Source organism: Typha angustifolia, chromosome 6 (assembly GCF_048772165.1).
Source record: "Typha angustifolia cultivar Huaian chromosome 6, ASM4877216v1, whole genome shotgun sequence".
Lineage (NCBI taxonomy): Eukaryota > Viridiplantae > Streptophyta > Magnoliopsida > Poales > Typhaceae > Typha > Typha angustifolia.
Window position 1 is genome coordinate 5,759,845 of NC_133244.1, and position 17,433 is coordinate 5,777,277.

At 38.5% G+C, this 17,433-nt stretch overlaps 2 protein-coding genes across 2 annotated transcripts; one reads left to right on the forward strand and one right to left on the reverse strand.

The window, feature by feature from the left end:
* Positions 1–307: 307 nt before the first annotated feature.
* Positions 308–4,888, reverse strand: LOC140760733 (translocase of chloroplast 101, chloroplastic-like). Its single transcript, XM_073097713.1, has 2 exons — positions 3,765–4,888; positions 308–3,647 (listed from the first exon to the last, which is right to left on the reverse strand). The coding sequence occupies exons 1-2, from the start codon at positions 4,701–4,703 to the stop codon at positions 573–575; spliced, it is 4,014 nt and encodes a 1,337-aa protein (XP_072953814.1). The 5' UTR covers positions 4,704–4,888; the 3' UTR covers positions 308–572.
* Positions 4,889–7,964: 3,076 nt separating this feature from the next.
* LOC140761388 (T-complex protein 1 subunit gamma) lies at positions 7,965–17,033 on the forward strand. The gene is made up of 14 exons (XM_073098691.1): positions 7,965–8,104; positions 8,454–8,515; positions 9,566–9,638; positions 10,379–10,446; positions 10,624–10,693; positions 11,136–11,204; positions 11,299–11,370; positions 11,583–11,656; positions 14,600–14,874; positions 15,195–15,579; positions 15,650–15,775; positions 15,961–16,065; positions 16,255–16,329; positions 16,439–17,033. The coding sequence occupies exons 1-14, from the start codon at positions 8,080–8,082 to the stop codon at positions 16,625–16,627; spliced, it is 1,668 nt and encodes a 555-aa protein (XP_072954792.1). The 5' UTR covers positions 7,965–8,079; the 3' UTR covers positions 16,628–17,033.
* The last annotated feature ends 400 nt before the right edge of the window (positions 17,034–17,433 follow it).

Below are 17,433 nucleotides of genomic sequence, written 5' to 3' on the forward strand. Positions count from 1 at the left end.
ATGTTGGAGAATAACTTCACTGTTGATAGGACATCATGCATTGCAGGGATGAAAAAAAAATTTATATTCTGTCAATATGTAATTTATGTTATTGAAAATCTATATGAGCCCATAAACTAATATTCTTAACAGTTGATCAAAGCTAACAAGTGACTTTTCAAGATTGTTTCTCGCCGAACTAAAGAAATCCAACTACTATAATTGTATGATCACTTATATCAAAGAGAAATTATCACTTTGAAGGTAATACTATTCTGATAGAATAACAATCACAAACCACTGCCATCAGCAGTCAGAAAACATAATAGAATAGAAGGCATTAGTTTTATTTGAAAGAGATAGCATAGCAACTACATAGAATCTGAACCAAATCTAATACAAATACTGCCGCTATGGTTCTGACTCACTTTCACAACTCTCTTGATCAGAAAATTATACGAAACTAACTGCAGGAAATACAGAAGTTCAAACTAAAATTCAGAGATTCTATTCCCTCTATATAATCTGAAATACCACTAATGGGCAACACTCAACCTTTAGGAAACTCAGAATTTTCTGCTCTTCAAGAATAACTAATAAGCAAAAGACTCACCACTAGGAAGCACACTTTTGAACATCGAGATAGCAATTGGAAGGATACCCAATAACGCCAGTTGGATCTGTTCTGAGGTGCTTGTCCTAACAGTTATCTGTCCACTGAGCTTGTTATTCAGCCCAACACGAACCGCCATTTTTGAACTCCTTCCAATGGAGAATTGAGACTGCAGATTTGCTCCCAGAGCAAGATCCCCACGCCAACTCATCAAAGACAACCCTAATGTTGAAAGCGCTTGGCCAATCGGAAAATCCTTGTCCTTCAAGCGCGCCTCCAAGTTGGCTCCATATGCAGTATCTCCTTGAGCTCGAATAGCACCAGTGCTTGCTACCAGTGTCATCCTTTTACCAACATTTACTTGGTCCTCAAGCTTCATTCCAGTTGCCATGATGTCCCCCAAGAAGGTTACAGAGACACCTCCTGTAGTCCTATTCTTCTTCAAGTTCTTGAATTTGGTCTCACCTCGGAGTATGTAAGCAAGCTGCTTCCCAACAGTTTGGATGTCAAAACCAGCAAGTGAGGAACCATTTTCACCATGCTTAGCTGAAACTGACGATTCCAAATGTATGCTGAATTCCTTCTTATCCTTGGTGACTTGAACTGTTACAGCAGCAGGAAATTGACCAGCCACTGCAAGGCTCTCTTCAAGGCTGACACCGTCATAACCACAGTCATGATCCCATCCATGTGTATCCAGAACAGGCCGAGCCAGAAGTTGAGAAGTTGGTTCCAGAAAACGATATCGATAAGTGGGAGCATCGCAGTCAAATGAAGGAGGCAATACCATATCAGGCAAGGGAACTGGTACAGCTGCAGGAGCGTTGTCCTGATCATACTCTTCAGCCATATCACCATATCCAAAAGCATCTTGGTTAGTCTTCCCCCTCTTCTTCATCTCCCTTAGTCTTTTAAGTTCTTCTTTCCATTGTTTCTTCTGAAGAAGCTTGACTCGGTAATCATATTCATCAAGATAGGCCCTCTTTTGCTCCTTCGTTAGCTTGGCAATCTGAGATTTCTTCAGGGGCTTAAAAGGTGGAAGTTGATCATATTCATCTTCTTCTTCCTCTTGATCAGCATCAGAAAAGTCATCAAGGTCAATATCAGAATCTCCATTCTCACCACCCTGATCAGTAGAAAGTTTAGGGTGTGCTCTCGACTGCAAAAGAGAAGACAGCAAGAAGGGAAGTGGCGGAGAACGGAAACGGAATCCAAATAGCTTTCCAGGAGCAGGATCTTGAAGCTTTAAGAGAGAATTGGCTTCAGATAGTATCTTTGAAGAGTAGCATAAGAGCAGCATCTGATGTCTCCAACTTAGGCCATTGGGAAGCACTCTTTGACCTTCTCTGTTCCTTCTACAAGAAGGATGATTCTCAACGAGAGCCACTGGATTCATCAGGCGCATATCGCCAGCAGCTTGTCGAATAGCCTGCTGAACAACATGAGACCTTTGCGCTACAAAAACCTCATAACTGAGAGGAGAACCATTTGGTCCATCTGGAGGAGCAGAAGCAGCATGTGTCAGAGCAACAATTGCATTGAACCATATGGACGAACCCAAAGTACTGGTAATGGTTCTCAACAGAGGCAAATCATTAAGATCGCGAGTCTGGGTATCCATGCGATCCACATACAGAACAATATCAGGAGGACATCTCTTGGTATACTTCTTCACAGTCGATAGGATCCTCCTATTTGATGCTTGGTCCATCACAGACGCCCTAAGGCCTGGAGTGTCAATAATACGGATCTTAACACCATCTACATTCCCAACAATCTCTCTTACAGAAGCCGTGGCTGGTTCGAAAGCATTGGTTTGTGATTTCTCCTCACCAAAGACAGAATTTATTGTAGCGCTCTTGCCAACTCCAGTCTTCCCCAGCACCAATATGTTACAGGCGAAGTTCAAATCCTCTTTCCCCTCTGATTCAAGCTGCACGGCCTTCTTCCTAGCATTCTCAAGACTGAAAGCTCGATTCATTTGCCTTCCCCGTCGGATGCCTTCAGCAAGACTCAAACGGTAAAGTACTTGTGCTGCCACAGTGTCTTCAGGAGAATGCCCCAACCTGTAGACAAGGCGCAGGAACTTCACTCTTATCTGTTCAACCTTCTCATGCAACTTCTTCTCTTCATCAGTCATGTCATTTGCAGAATCAGACAGTACTGCCAATTCAGAAGGAGCAAAGAGGTTTGGCTGCACGGGCCGGTGAGGAGCGGGCCTTAGAGATGGGCCTGAAGAACCAAGACCAGCTGGACGGTTGACGGAGAAAATCCTAGAACCATCTTGAGAAGTAAGAGTAATACCCCCATCAGATGACGACCCGGTTGCTGCTTTTAGTAGCGCAGCCAATGCAGCAGAGTCGAACACTTCCTTCTCATCACCATCCTCATTGTCATCCAACTCTTCATCTGAATCCATCACAATTTGCCCATCTATTTGTGAGTAATCCCTTGAGCTATCCAAACCTGAGCGAGTGCTTGCACTGGAAGAGCCTTCCTCCAATTCTTTCATGATCTGTTTTGCAGCTTCAGAGCTCTCCAAAATTGCGACTCTTGCTGGTCTGTCAGAAATTAAATCTTCATCATCTTCATCTGCATCAGTATCACCGGTGTCTTCATCATCATAACCCTCAAGAGAGACATCAACACCATGTTGTTCTTCCTGTTCGACAAAGGAAGTGCCTGATGAGCTATCTGCAGTTTTTTCTTGGCCACCTCCACCTCCCGACACAGCTAAGTCTTCCACAGGCTCACTTTTTGTCTCAACTTTCGTGGGCTCCTCACCCTGGGGAGGTAAAGATACCTCCTCTCGGGTTGAGTCCACCTCACCATCACCTGCATCATTGTTCGATTCTTTTCTTTCTACCTCACCCTCAAGTTCCTCCTTTTGGACAATACTTCCATCAGCATCCTCTCCCAAATTCAAAGAACCAAGATTGTCTGGAGAACCCTCAGCCATTTCCCGACCCACAAATTCAGAACTTTCCTCCAAAGCCTCATCTTTTTCAGACTTCCCAGCATCAGCAGTAGGCGCAACACCATTTACACTACCAATCTTTTAAATGGAATTTGCATCAGTATTAGATCCCCAAATAGCATAGACCTCACTATTACTAACATTTGATTCAGAAGACACATTTATTTCTACAGTTTCAAAAGAAAGAGTACTTACAGATACGAGGTTTGACTCCGAATCAGTCTTCACCTCTTCAGCGACATCAGCTCCAGCATCCACAGGCTTAAAAATCTCCGGCTCTTCATCTTTTTCGTCTGAATTGGCGTCACCAGTGGCACCATCTTCCTCTTTCTCAGCAGCATCAGCGCCAACAGCTGGTTCAGCCTCGACAAAATTGGAGCCCACTACTTTCTCACTAGCAGGGGTTGCTTCTCGTTCCAATCCACTAACCAACTTCTCATCTTTCTCATCTCCAGCGTCAAGGATGTCGTCTTCTTTCTCGACCACATCCGCGGCTCCGACCTGGGAGTCCAAAGAATTGATATGTTCAGCCGCATCAACAAAAACCTCATCCTTTACTGGCTTCTCCTCAGCGCCACCTCCAGGAACTGAATCCCCCACGGCACCATTCTCCTGAATCCCCAAGTCCCCTTCTTTAGAGCTCCCTTCTCGAATTGGTTCTTCGACCAAAACCCCGTTAGATTTCCCATTACCAGCTCCAACCACGGGACTCGAAGAATCGACAGCATCATCGCCAACTGGCTTCTCCTCGACATCGTATTCCTTAACCGAATTCTCAACAGCTCCGTTCTCCTCCACCCCCAAAATTCCATCTCTAGAGCTCTCCTCAGGGATCGGGTTCTCACCCAAAACCCCTTTCGAGGTCTCAACCCCCTCTCCACCATCCGCCTTCTCCATATCTCCATCAACAACAACTTCGCCCTTAACAGGGCTCTCCTCACTATCTTTCCCCGGAACCGAATTCTCTATCGCTCCATTCTCCTCAGCCCCCAAAACCCCATCTTTCGAGCTCTTTTCCACAATTGGTTCTTGACCCAAATCCCCTTTCGAGCTCCCAGGGCCATCTCCGCCCTCGGCAGCCACGACCTCCAGCACCTCCTTCTCCTCGCTGCCGGTGGCTTGGTCGGTCGGCATGGAGCGTCAAAAGAAGCGTTCTTCGCGGGAGTTTGGAACGGGGAATAGGAATAGGAACTCCTCGTCCCTTGCCGGCCTCGAGAAGAGAAACGAGGCGGGGGATGATGCGGATAAGGAGAGAGGAGAGGAGAAGAGAAGAGAAGAGAAGAGAGTTTGGGTTATCTTTATTCCGATTGAGTTAGGCTACTAGTAATATAGTCCTATCCGGAAGACTGGAGATAAGGAGGGGGAATGGAATGGGGGGATTAGAGAGAGAGGGGAGGGGTAAAATGGAGATTAAAGGAGAACCACACGATTGGCCTCGTGAAAGGTATGGGTGAGGTCAGATAAGGGTTTGGTTAAGATGATATCTTATTTTGTTCTTTCCTATTTTTGTAAAAGCTACTGAAAAATATCTAGCTAGGGTTAGGGTTTTCTCAAGTTGGTCGGTTGCAGGATACCGTGCTAGTTTTGTGGTTCGGTGGTTGGATCCTATCAGCTTCTTATGAGAAAGGTCGTAAGTTCAATTTCTCCGTTGATGTTGAGATTGATATTTGATGAATTCTTCTATCGATGCGTTATATGTACGTTATTTAAGCTTATTGTAATTTATTTCTTAGAAAGTTGTCTCAGTTGTTCTAATTTATATAGCATCGAGGATTAGCTCCTTTAAAAATAAAAGTTGGTTGTAGTTTAGGTTTTCAAGTTAGCATATTGTTCATTCCGCTATAAATTGGTGTTTAATTATTAGGAATTGATATTTACGGAGCAAGCATAAGTAAAATAAGTGTGCAATATGTGTATGAATTTTGTTTGTTTATATAAGCAATGCACATATTTTACGTCTAATTTGTATTATTATTATTTTTTTTGTAAGAAGTGTATACTATTTATGCAAAGCAAGGTGTATTTTGTTTGTGTAATGCATTCGTTTTGTATGCAATGCGCATTTTCTATTTGGCTTATCTCAGAGCGATAGTTTGACAGCGTTTAGCTCAAAGCAATGACTCAGCAATGTAATAACTAGGAGCTTAAACTGAATGGCTTCGTAAATCTAAATTGCATTTGTGTCACGGGATTAGTTTTTTATCCAACTTATAATTAGTTTTGAGGTTCTTAGAATGATAAAATTTAAAAATATATATATGTTTTTAATTAACATATGGTTGTAGTACATAAATTATATCTCCAAGTAATATGTTTGTTGATCCATGTTTGCTAATGTTGTTATACAGTAGAATTAATTTGCAAATCATTCCCTGGATGTTTATTGATGTTTAATGATTTGATTTTGGGATCATTATTGAATATTGAAAATGAATCTTGACAAAATAGTATCAAATCAGTCTCACTCGTAAAAAATCAATATATTTTTAAATAGCACTAATTGTTATATTTCATGAAACATATACTTATTTTGTTAATTATCCATCAAAATTTTCTATTAAAAGAATATCACAGGACTTTCAGGTGATGAATTATAAATCCTCTACGGATTATTTATCTTTATTTTGAATAAAAGAAAGAGGAAAAGAATACAAGAGTAAAATAATATTTTTTTTATTAAACTTATCTCGGATGAGAAATATTAGAAATTGAGAGGACTGTTATGAAAAATAGGAAGAGGGTTTTTGCATAAATAGAGTATTGCTCAGAAGATCTATGATATAATTGTGTACCAATAATATCTAATCCAACGTTAAATTGTAATACGATTCGATCCATGTTGGCTCCACGCGTAATATTGGATTCATTGGAATGAGTCTATTTATCTAGTTGAGTTTGTTAGAAGCAATAAAATTATTTTTGCCAGGGCGCGTTCGAATGCAAGGACTGCATTCGAACGCTTGCACAAACAGAGAACGCAAATGGCGCGTTCGAACGAAATTGAACCGTTCGAACGCTTGCACAACGTTTGCATCAGCAAAGAACGAAAATTTCGCATTCGAACCGTGGTGAAAGTGTGGGTTTTTGTTAAGAATTGTTATGGTTGTTTGGAGTTGTTTAACCTAGTAAAGAGTTCTTAGGGTGAGCTTTTATATAAATATGGAGGAAATCCTAATTGAGTCTTATGATGATATTGGAATTAGTTTCTAACCACTTTATTCCACAACAACTTCTCCCCCTCCACACCAAGAACTAAACCTAGCATCCATCTAGCCATTGGAGGGCTATCAAGCTAGGATCTAATTAACATTCGACCACTATTTGGTAGATATCTTGAAATCTAACCGTCAAATCTTGTGATCTTGGATCCGTTAGAAAGCTCTCTTCAAGAGCAACAACATATTCAAAATCCAGAAGGATCTTATTGTTAGATTGTTCGCAGAATCTCTTGGAAGTTAAGTGCTTTATCGAGTCCAGAATCGTTACGGATCGAATTAGGTCGATTCGTAACAAATTGCCATTGCATTTAATCCAATAATATCAACTCATAACAAACAATTTTTTATCTTCTTTTTATCATTAACCAAGTTATTCTTCAACAAATAAAAAAACTATAATATAAATTTAAATTGATTCCAATTCTACTATTTGCATGATTTAAATCTACCACTTTTGTCATTAAAGTCAAAAGACATTTTAGTCAATTAATTTTGTATATTATTTATTTTTCTTCAAATTAATATATATATATATATATTATATAAAAAATGATTATAAATTAGTTTAGTTTACCGTTCTTAGACTAGTTCAAAATACCAAAATCAAAACTAAAATTATAGTTCAGTAATTAAGTTTTAGTCTTAATTAGCAGAGGGAGTTGATAATTACATGGCGAATTAAAGTTTTCTTTGTATCGACTCATTTTTGTCTCAAGTAATGGCTTGGGCAAGAGATATTTGAGGGTAAAAGAATTTTATGAAATATTTTAATATGGCAATAATATTTTTATTTGTCTAATTAACTCTTTCAATTTTGATTTAGGAATGATGAATTATTAGAGGGGGTTAAAAAAATGTAATTAAGTTAGAATGAGTTAGATTTAAATGGTTTACTTGGGTTAATTAATCATATCATTAATAATGTAATTAAGTTATAAATGAATTGCCACAGTTGGACCCGTTTAACTAAACATATTGATTTAAGGTTAGATAAGCTTAGAAAAACAAATATGAATATTACTATTTCTACTAGACCTAATTTTTTATTTCTCTCTCTCTCTTTTTATTTTATATTAATTAAAAAACTCTCAAAAATTTTAAAAAAATTAAAAAAAGAAAAACAAATTGCCACCTGTAATCCCCTATACCCATCCTCGTGCGAATCACGTGCCATATACAACTCTCGAGAAGTCTCGTTTCGCAAAACCCCTGCAAACGAACCGTGAGAAACTCCATTGCGGCGCCTCTCCTCTCCTCTCTCTCTCTCTCTCTTTCTAGAGCCGGCCGCAACGATGCAGTCCCCAGTCCTCGTTCTCAGTAAGATCCTCTGGCCTTCCTCTCCTTAGCAACTCATGCATTAGATCTAGCTAGGGTTTCCGTAGTCCCGGTTCGGCGGTGAGGCATTGGGACGCTCGCCATCTCCGGAGACTAGGGTTTTGTCTCTAAATCTCGACGTATTTTGCTTTGCAACGATTGCTATATGGTTTCGTCTCCCGATCGGGGGGGCTTTACAAATACCTAATACTTTTTGAGTCTCCGGAGTAGAAAGATCACATGGGATCTGTCGCTAGAAGCATCTGTGGTTGTTTTGTCTCATCCAAGTTCATTAAAGATTCGTCGAGTATCAATGGCTTGCTCTAATGTCTTTGCTGTTTCTCTTGAGCAGAGGATTCTTTGAAGCGAGAATCTGGCAGTAAGGTGCATCATGCCAACATCCAAGCTGCTAAGGTTTGCGCCGCGCCCCTTTTTTCATCTGATATAGCATTTATGGGATCTTGTTTTTTCAATCAGTGGGGAGACCTTTTGCTGATAACAGCAGATATAACTATGATTTAAGCTTTAAACAAAATTTTCTCTTTGTAGATTCTCATCTGCGGTTGAAGTTATGCTGTCTTTTAAGTTTTAACCGTCATGTAAAAATGCAAGGTTTTGAAGGGAAGAAAAGACAGTATATAGAGGACAAATAAAAAAAAGGCTATAGTGTACAAATTAAACACAATAATATTTTTCATTGTCTTCTTTTTATGTGTATGCAATGAATGAGGGCAGGGGTTCCTTAAAATATAGGCCAGAATCATGTTGAAGGGATGCAGAAATTTGTACGTCAAATTTGATCCATTTATGAATATTGCAGGTCACATGCTACCTTGCAAAACAGCAAGATAGAAGATTAAAATAGATCAAAACAATATAATTGTTAGATCAGACTTAGTGCTTATCTCTACATAGAGTGCTACTCAAAGTCTCCCTCTAGACTGATCATCATCGGAGAAATCTGGATAAAAGGTCTCTGAAACTTCTAACCTACACTAAAAGTCGCACTCTTTTTAAAGTGGCCTGCATGGGCGGACACATATGGCTGTGACTCCACCACACATGGGCTTACCTGCATGGGACATTGGATCCAAGTATTTACAATTTTTCTAAACAAAGCTATTGCTAAACATACAGAGAGAGTCCTTGTATAGAGAGAATTGTCTGTTTACAATATTCCGCTTCAAGATTTTTTATTTCTTTGATTTCCAACTTGCACTTTGTATACTTACCAATTTAAGTACTGTGGAATATTGAATGCATATGCACCCAGATTGTTCTCCTCTTCACTCAAAATTTCTTAGCTTTATCTTCATACCCTTTGATGCTAATGCATTTTAAACTGAATATATTCATCGGTAAATCTTGTTTTCATGAATTTGAGCTTTAGACACCTTGAATGGCTTTTGTCGTTGCAAGATGGCATTTGTAATTAACCTTGCTTATCGTACGTATTGGTTACAGGCAGTGGCTGACATCATACGTACTACTTTGGGTCCTCGATCTATGTTGAAGATGCTGCTGGATGCTGCAGGAGGTGCATATTAGACCTCTCATTGTCCTTATATTTGTATAATTTGGTGTCGTTATAGTGTTGTACAACCATAGTAATGGCATTGAAAAATTAGCTTCAATCTTGCATTTGCTTATATTGCTTTCTTCATGAGTTAATGGTGCTTTAAATTAATATCCTGAGACACTATTAGAAATGTTTCAATTGCATTTTATACTATTACCTCGGCAAACAAGCTGCAAGAGTGCTCCATCTCCTATCCACCATTTGTTTTTTCTTGTCGTGCCAATGATGTATGCAATAGTTTGCTGCTTTGCCTTTTTCTAAGGGAGCTACATCTTGGTCCAATATTCTTACTTCTGGATTTTGGTCGTCCCCTCGAGAACCCCCTACTTTCCTCTCTTTTAGAAACTCAGAATATGAGAGAAATGACTGATCACGGTAACATGAATAGAAAACATACCATGCAATCAGTAGCAGATCATAACTGATATGAATTACTCAAGTGGAGTGAATTATTTGGGGGAAAGTGTGGGTTGCCTATTAGACAGCAGAAGCTTTCCAACTTTCATACATATTCATCTATAATGTGGACATTTAATTTGGCTGACTTGGCACATGTTTCTGCTTTTGTTTTCAGTATCTAAAGGATAGATGGAAAGAGAATGTACAATTAATATAATATTACTGGACTATGTTTTGTTTCACATTAATTTTTCTTACTCTGCCCTTGTTTGCCTCAAATAATTTTGTTGGTCCAACAGGTATTGTTGTCACTAATGATGGAAATGCTATACTACGTGAGTTGGATCTTGCTCATCCTGCTGCTAAGGTATGTTATGTGTAGAGTTTTGCATTATTTGATTCTTGTCATGGATGTGAGGTTAAGTGCTGCTTGCTTTAACTAGCAATATGAAATTCTCTACCATTGAAATCTTGCACCAGTGTTGTAGTAAACTTTTCTGAATCTTCTTGTGTTGACACCTTACTTTTGCATGTGATCTTTCAGTCTATGATTGAACTCAGCCGCACACAGGATGAAGAGGTCGGGGATGGCACAACTTCTGTTATCGTTCTTGGTATGTAATTTTTTCCGACACATATCTTGTTGCGATGAAGCATTGTACTAATAACTTAATGGTTTTTGTATTAATGTATATACTATAAATTGTTAGACACATTATTTTAGTGCAACACTGTGCTTTATGTATGTTCTCTTTTAAACCAGCCATTATATATGCGCAGCAGATGTTTAATTGTTTATGATCATTGATCAATATAGATCATGGTTGGGGTTACTAATTTGTGGGACTGTGCAAAATGTTATATATATCTTTAAATTTAGATGTTCCCTTATTTCTTTATGGTTCTGAGTTCAGAATATGTAGTTAATTTATATTTTCTTTCTTCTTCGGCTACTCTTCTTTAAATGTTCGCTCACCATCTGGTGAAAACTGAATGTTAGAGTAGATTTTAATAGACATAATTTTGAATTTTTTTTTGGTATGAATTTTCTTGAAGCTGGTGAGATGCTTCATGTTGCGGAAGCATTCATTGACAAGAACTACCATCCTACAGTAATCTGTCGAGGTAATTTCTGTTTACCCACTGAAAGGAGCAGTCTCTTTCTGTGCTCTAATGCATTATTTTATCCATTTTAAGAATGTTTATTATGCCTTCTCAGCATATAATAAAGCTCTTGAGGATGCTATTGCTGTTCTTGACAAGATTGCAATGCCAATTGATGTGAATGATCGTAAGTCCTAGATCTAGAGATTTTAAATCTCTAAGACAACTCTCTTATATCCCAATTCATGCTTATTTAAAATGTTCTCATTTTTTATGTTTATTCAGATCTTGCATTCTTTATTTTGTGATGTGTAGAATGAACCTCAAATTCAGTTTTGTTTACTGGGCTCGTAACTTTTTAATCAAATTTATCATTTTATTATTAATTTTATTTTGCAGGTTCCACAATGCTGAGCTTGGTCAAAAGTTGTATAGGTACAAAATTTACTGGACAATTTGGTGACCTGATTGCTGTGAGTATATCATCTTTGGAATTATGAATCCAAATTTCTTCTTGAGAATGTTTCTTATGAACTGAGATTTTGTTGGAAAAGATCTCTCTCGGAATGTTTTCTCTTTAGTGACGCATCTTTGTAGGCTTTTAGAGGAAATTTTTTCATAGTTCTCATTTTATTTCTTTATGTAATTTCTGGTTGGTGTTTTCTTTATCCTGGAATTTTTGTCCTTAGATTACAATTTATTCTATTTTGTGCCCATAAACTACCCTATCATTCACTTTCAGATCTGAAAGCATCCCTAAGTTTCATGACTTACACGTTGCAGTATCTTAACCCTATAAATGTAAAACATGCTCATTGCCTTTCTCGCCATATCAGAAGCCAACATAAAATAAGCCCTTTCTGGAGTGTTTGGCTTGCAGTCTGCTCTGTTTTAAATCAAGAACAACTCGTCTGAGTAGACCCAACAAAAGAAATGATTCCCCTTCCTTTTGATCTTTGTGTCACTTCGAATGAACTTTGCATTATTATTAATATTAATTTTCTTACAAATATAATACGATCTTTCTTCTTCTTTACTATTTTGCCTTATTCATTTTCAGGTCCATTTCCATCTGGTCCTTCTCTGAAACCAAAGCTAAACCCTTGATTTTCTTTGCCATTTGATAACTTAGACTCCAATTGGTTTTCCTACATCTCTCTTTTATGAACATTTCCAGTTGGCAGATTAAATTGTTAGTGTGAAGAAAGTTCATGAATAGAAATTGAAACATTGAATATGCCTTATAATAAATGTAGTAATGATACTTCTCATAGAAGTAATTAGCTATATGACAACTTACAATGGCCAGGATCATTTTACTAGAGAATGGTGCTAAAATGGTGATTTATATTTTTCCCTCTATAGTCATTACATATGCATGATAAATAGCAAGCTTGTAGTGTGTCCAAGGCACATCAAGATGCACCCATGCATCTCATCTTTCTCAAGGTACAATGTAACTTTATGTAATAGAGCACATCTAGGTAAGGTGCACTCTGCACAAATAGGATACAGAGAATGCATATGCAGCTCTTCTTCATAGCTCCCTTTCTAATCCAAGATGATTATATTAAGTACAGGACCAGAAGAGAAACAGTTGGGGCAAAATTGATGTGGACTCCTTTTGTCTCCTCCCACTCCTCTTACTTCCCTGTTTTCCTGTTATCTTTTCTACTCTGAGAAGTCTTTCTTTTGCTGCTGCTCTTGATTTTTTCTGCTTCATTCCTTCCTTTTCCTTGTTTTGGCTGTTCATGCATCTTTGTATGCCACTGCTTATGTTGTTAATCTGCTTTTCTTTTGCTTCTTTTGCCTTTTTTGATTGAGTTCAAGTTAAAACCTCCGAGCATCAAGAAAATTGTATAGTTCTTTTGCGGCTTGTATACTAGGCTCAAAATTAATTGCAAACCAAGCTTAAACATAGCTCAACTTGATTACAACCCTATCGGTGGGTGGTGAAGGGATATGAGGAATAGAGAGCTAGGGGGAGTGAAAGAAGGAAAAGAGGTGGCTTGTGGTGGAGAAGAGAGCACTCTAGACTGGGGAAGTAGATGATGCTATCATCTCCATTCTGTCTGTCCTGAGACATTTCTTCCCTACTTCAACCTATCCAACCCTAGACTCCAATGGCAGCTGCCATCTCCAGTCTTGAGAGGTAGCGGGAATGATGGAAGGAAAAGAGGCGGCTTGTGGTGGAGGAGAACACTCTAGATTGGGGAGGGAGATGAATGCTATCATCTCTGTCTGTCCCGAGATATTGCTTCCCCAATTCGACCTATCCAGCCCTACACTCCGACATTAGCTGCCATCTCCATTCTCCTCTGTCCCTTCATGTCATTCTCTGCCATCTTTTGTTGCCATGCCGCACTTCCCCCCTCACTCCCTGCGCGCGCTTTTAAATTACAGCAATGTCGTGGTTCTCTACTTGGGGTGCAAAATGTGTGCTGGTCAACATTATAAGATCCAGGCGACACTTGAACTGTGGCACAAGTTATATGTGCTCTGCAGACTGAATTTGGTTTCCTAGTAACTTGGTATAGATGATTCAGTATTATGTTTGAAAGTGAACAGCAACAATGAAAAGGTAGAAAAGTAGGAAGACAAGGGAAAGTTCTAGAGAGTATTGTTTTATGCAAAACTTTCCTATGTAAGACATCTTTCAATTAATTGTAGATGTTATCCAATTGATGGATTTGGTGTGGACTTCTAGACGCCTACCTACGCACTAAATGGTCCTTGTCTTTTGGTCCGCTGGCTATAGATTTGGACACTTGGTTTAGATTAGTCATGAAACAATGAAACAAAAGAATTCTATATGAAAAGGAACAAAAAATGAAGGGAATCGAAGAATTTTCACAAATTTCATTGAAAAGTGAAATATGAATATGCATCACTTATTTGTGCTGGCAAATGTTGTTTACAGATTAATGTATTTTAACTCTACGTAGACTCATATACACAATGAAGATGTACATACAATTATTTAAAATACTTGTTCTTGCCCAACTAACAAAATTACACAATTTATGCTTGGTCAATTATCCCACAGTTGGCTATATTCTCTGGTTTAGTAATTTTAGATCATTTGATGATTGTATCTCCAATGAAAGGTGGATATGACCAATACGAGTAGAATTTTCTTGCTCCTTTTGCATCCCAGTCAGCTTTTATTCTGCAATAATGATGATGCTATATACATTTTTCAGATGTTTGAAATTAAAATAAGATTCTGTAAAATCTGATGTTCCTGCTATTTCAGTAACAGTACTGTCATGTTGATGCATCTTACAAGTGAAGAAATTGCTTGGCTATGCCTTGAAGTCATCCCATTTAATTCTTTATATCTTTTGATGTAAAAGCATGCTTTACTCTGGTTTTCTGATGTTACTATCTAACAATCCCTGTTTTACTGTTTCCAGGATCTTGCCATTGATGCCACCACAATAGTGGGTGTTGACAGGCAAGGGGTACATGAAGTTGACATCAAGAAGTATATTAAAGTTGAGAAGATTCCTGGTGGCCAATTGGAGGACTCAAAAGTTCTAAAAGGAGTCATGATTAATAAGGACGTTGTCGCCCCTGGAAAGATGAGGAGAAAGATACTGAATCCACGCATCATTCTCCTTGACTGTCCCCTTGAGTATAAGAAAGGAGAAAATCAAACTAATGCTGAGTTGGTGAGGGAGGAAGATTGGTAAGAACTTCATAAATTTTATTTTGCAAATCTTTTACATGAACAATCTAGCGCTCTTGTTGTGTACTTGCCTTGCAAATGTTAATAAGGTATTTCTACTCTATCAATGAGTTGGTTCTCTTTCATAGATATAGGCATAGTTTTGATGTCAGGGCTTAGTCACCTGAACTATGTATATCCATCTTTAATTTTGATATCTGAAGTTCTGAACTGTCACCTGCATAGTGGTATGAGCATCTTAATCCGTGAAACTGTCTGTTGTCCCAGTTAGTCTGTGGAGTTATGTAGATTAAGCAAACATATCTGTGCCCTGTTTGCAGGGAAGTTCTGCTGAAGCTGGAGGAGGAATATATACAAAATCTCTGTATGCAGATACTAAAATTCAAGCCTGACTTGGTTATAACAGAAAAAGGGCTCAGTGATCTTGCATGCCATTATTTTAGCAAGGCTGGAGTTAGTGCTATTAGGAGATTGAGGAAGACTGACAATAACAGGATTGCTAAGGCTTGTGGAGCAGTAGTTGTCAATAGGCCAGAAGAACTGCAAGAATCTGATGTTGGAACAGGAGCTGGACTCTTTGAGATCAAGAAATTTGGCGATGAATTTTTTGCTTATATTGTTGACTGCAAAGATCCAAAAGCATGCACTGTTCTTTTGAGAGGAGCAAGTAAGGATATCTTGAATGAGGTGGAAAGAAACTTGCAGGTACACTAATCTGCTGCAAAATTATCTGTTATTTTGCAATAAAGCTGTCTATACTAACTTGCCTTTACAGGATGCCATGTCTGTTGCACGTAACATACTAAAGAACCCGAAGCTTCTTCCGGGGGGCGGAGCCACTGAGTTAACAGTTTCTGCAACATTGAAACAGAAGAGTTCTTCCATTGAAGGCATTGAAAAGGTAATAAGTTTGTTTTTTTTCAGGTAAAAGGTGAGAAGTTTGTTTCTTCAATAGTTACATGCACTTGTTTTGTATGCATATACAGAGTTGAGTTGTTTCAAGCATCTTTTGCTGTTTGATTCACAGAACGCCAATGCTGCTTTGGTCCTCAACATTATCTGCTTTTCTGTTTGATTTTTTTGCAGTGGCCATATGAAGCTGCTGCTGTAGCTTTTGAAGCTATTCCACGAACTTTGGCTCAAAATTGTGGTCTGAACGTTATTAGAACAATGACTCAGCTCCAAGGGAAGGTAGGATATAGTGCTGAACATCTCTCTTTTGAAGTTTCGATAAACTCATTGACTAATTTCACGTTTTTAATTGTCCTTCCACATTAGTGTTAACAAAGCTGCCAGTTGTGCTCAATATACATAATTTTTTCTCAAGTTCTTGCGTAATCCATTGTAATCCTCTCTTAATGGTTCTGTTGGTGTTCTTAGCATGCTAATGGTGAAAATGCATGGGTTGGAATTGATGGGAGCACTGGTAAGATTGTGGATATGAAAGAGCGACAGGTATCATCTCTCTCTCTCTCTCTCTCTCTCTCTCACACACACACACACACGCGCGCGCATGCACGCGCGCATCCATGTCTGTCCATCTAAATCTGTCTTCTTGCTTCAGATCTGGGATTCTTACAATGTGAAGGCACAAACATTTAAGACAGCTATTGAGGCTGCCGGCATGCTTCTGAGGATTGATGATATTGTCAGTGGCATCAAGAAGAAGCAGGCTCCTGGGGCTGGCCAAACACCAAAGCCTAAGATAGAAGAAGAGGGAGATGCAGACAATGAACAGATGATTCCAGAATAAGACTTATCTGCTGCTTCTGGTGTTTTTACCTGATGGAGGTGGTGTATTTGAAGTTTGTGTTTCATCGACAGGAGTGTTTATTAGGGTCATAGAAATCACTAATGAGATGCAGTTCTTGAGAAAATTTGTCTTTTAGGCCTTTTCCCCCTCTTCCAGAAGTGTTGTGGTGTGTTGTCCTTTGAATTTTGTTGAAATGGGTTTCTGATGTGCAACACACATCATTTTTGGGTTTGCTAGATCACTGTACGGTTGGCTAGTCTGTATCTTATTTCTTAAGATGATAAGTTTTATTAAACCATGGCACATGATGTTTGTTCTAGATTTTTTTGACTATTATTTTTGAGTAGTTTGTAAAAACACTGCCATTATATATTATTAGGTTGCAGGAAATTCTATTCGATAATGTTGTCGAAAGTTTCTATTAACTTTCGTCTATGAACGAATCTTGGAAGTTACCCTGATATGTTTTCTTTTCCTTTTGGATTCTCTTATATTATTTTCTTGTGGAAAACCTCCCTCTGACATGCATTTCCTCTTGTTTAGTGGTGTTAACAAGTTGTATCCTGCTCGTGTTCGGCAGTTGAACAATGGAGCTGAAATCTTAGGCCTGAAAAGAGTTGAAGCCATCTTGTTCTCAGCTCATTTGGCTTGGCAAGCTACGTTGAGCTTGTTCAGCTCAACAGGTTGTGGTTTAATTAATAAACTTGTGGAACTAAAGATTTAATCATTTAATGTCGATCTAATTTATCATATATATAGTCAAACAAGAGCAAGCCAAGTCTTGCGTACGAGTGATTTGAGCTCAA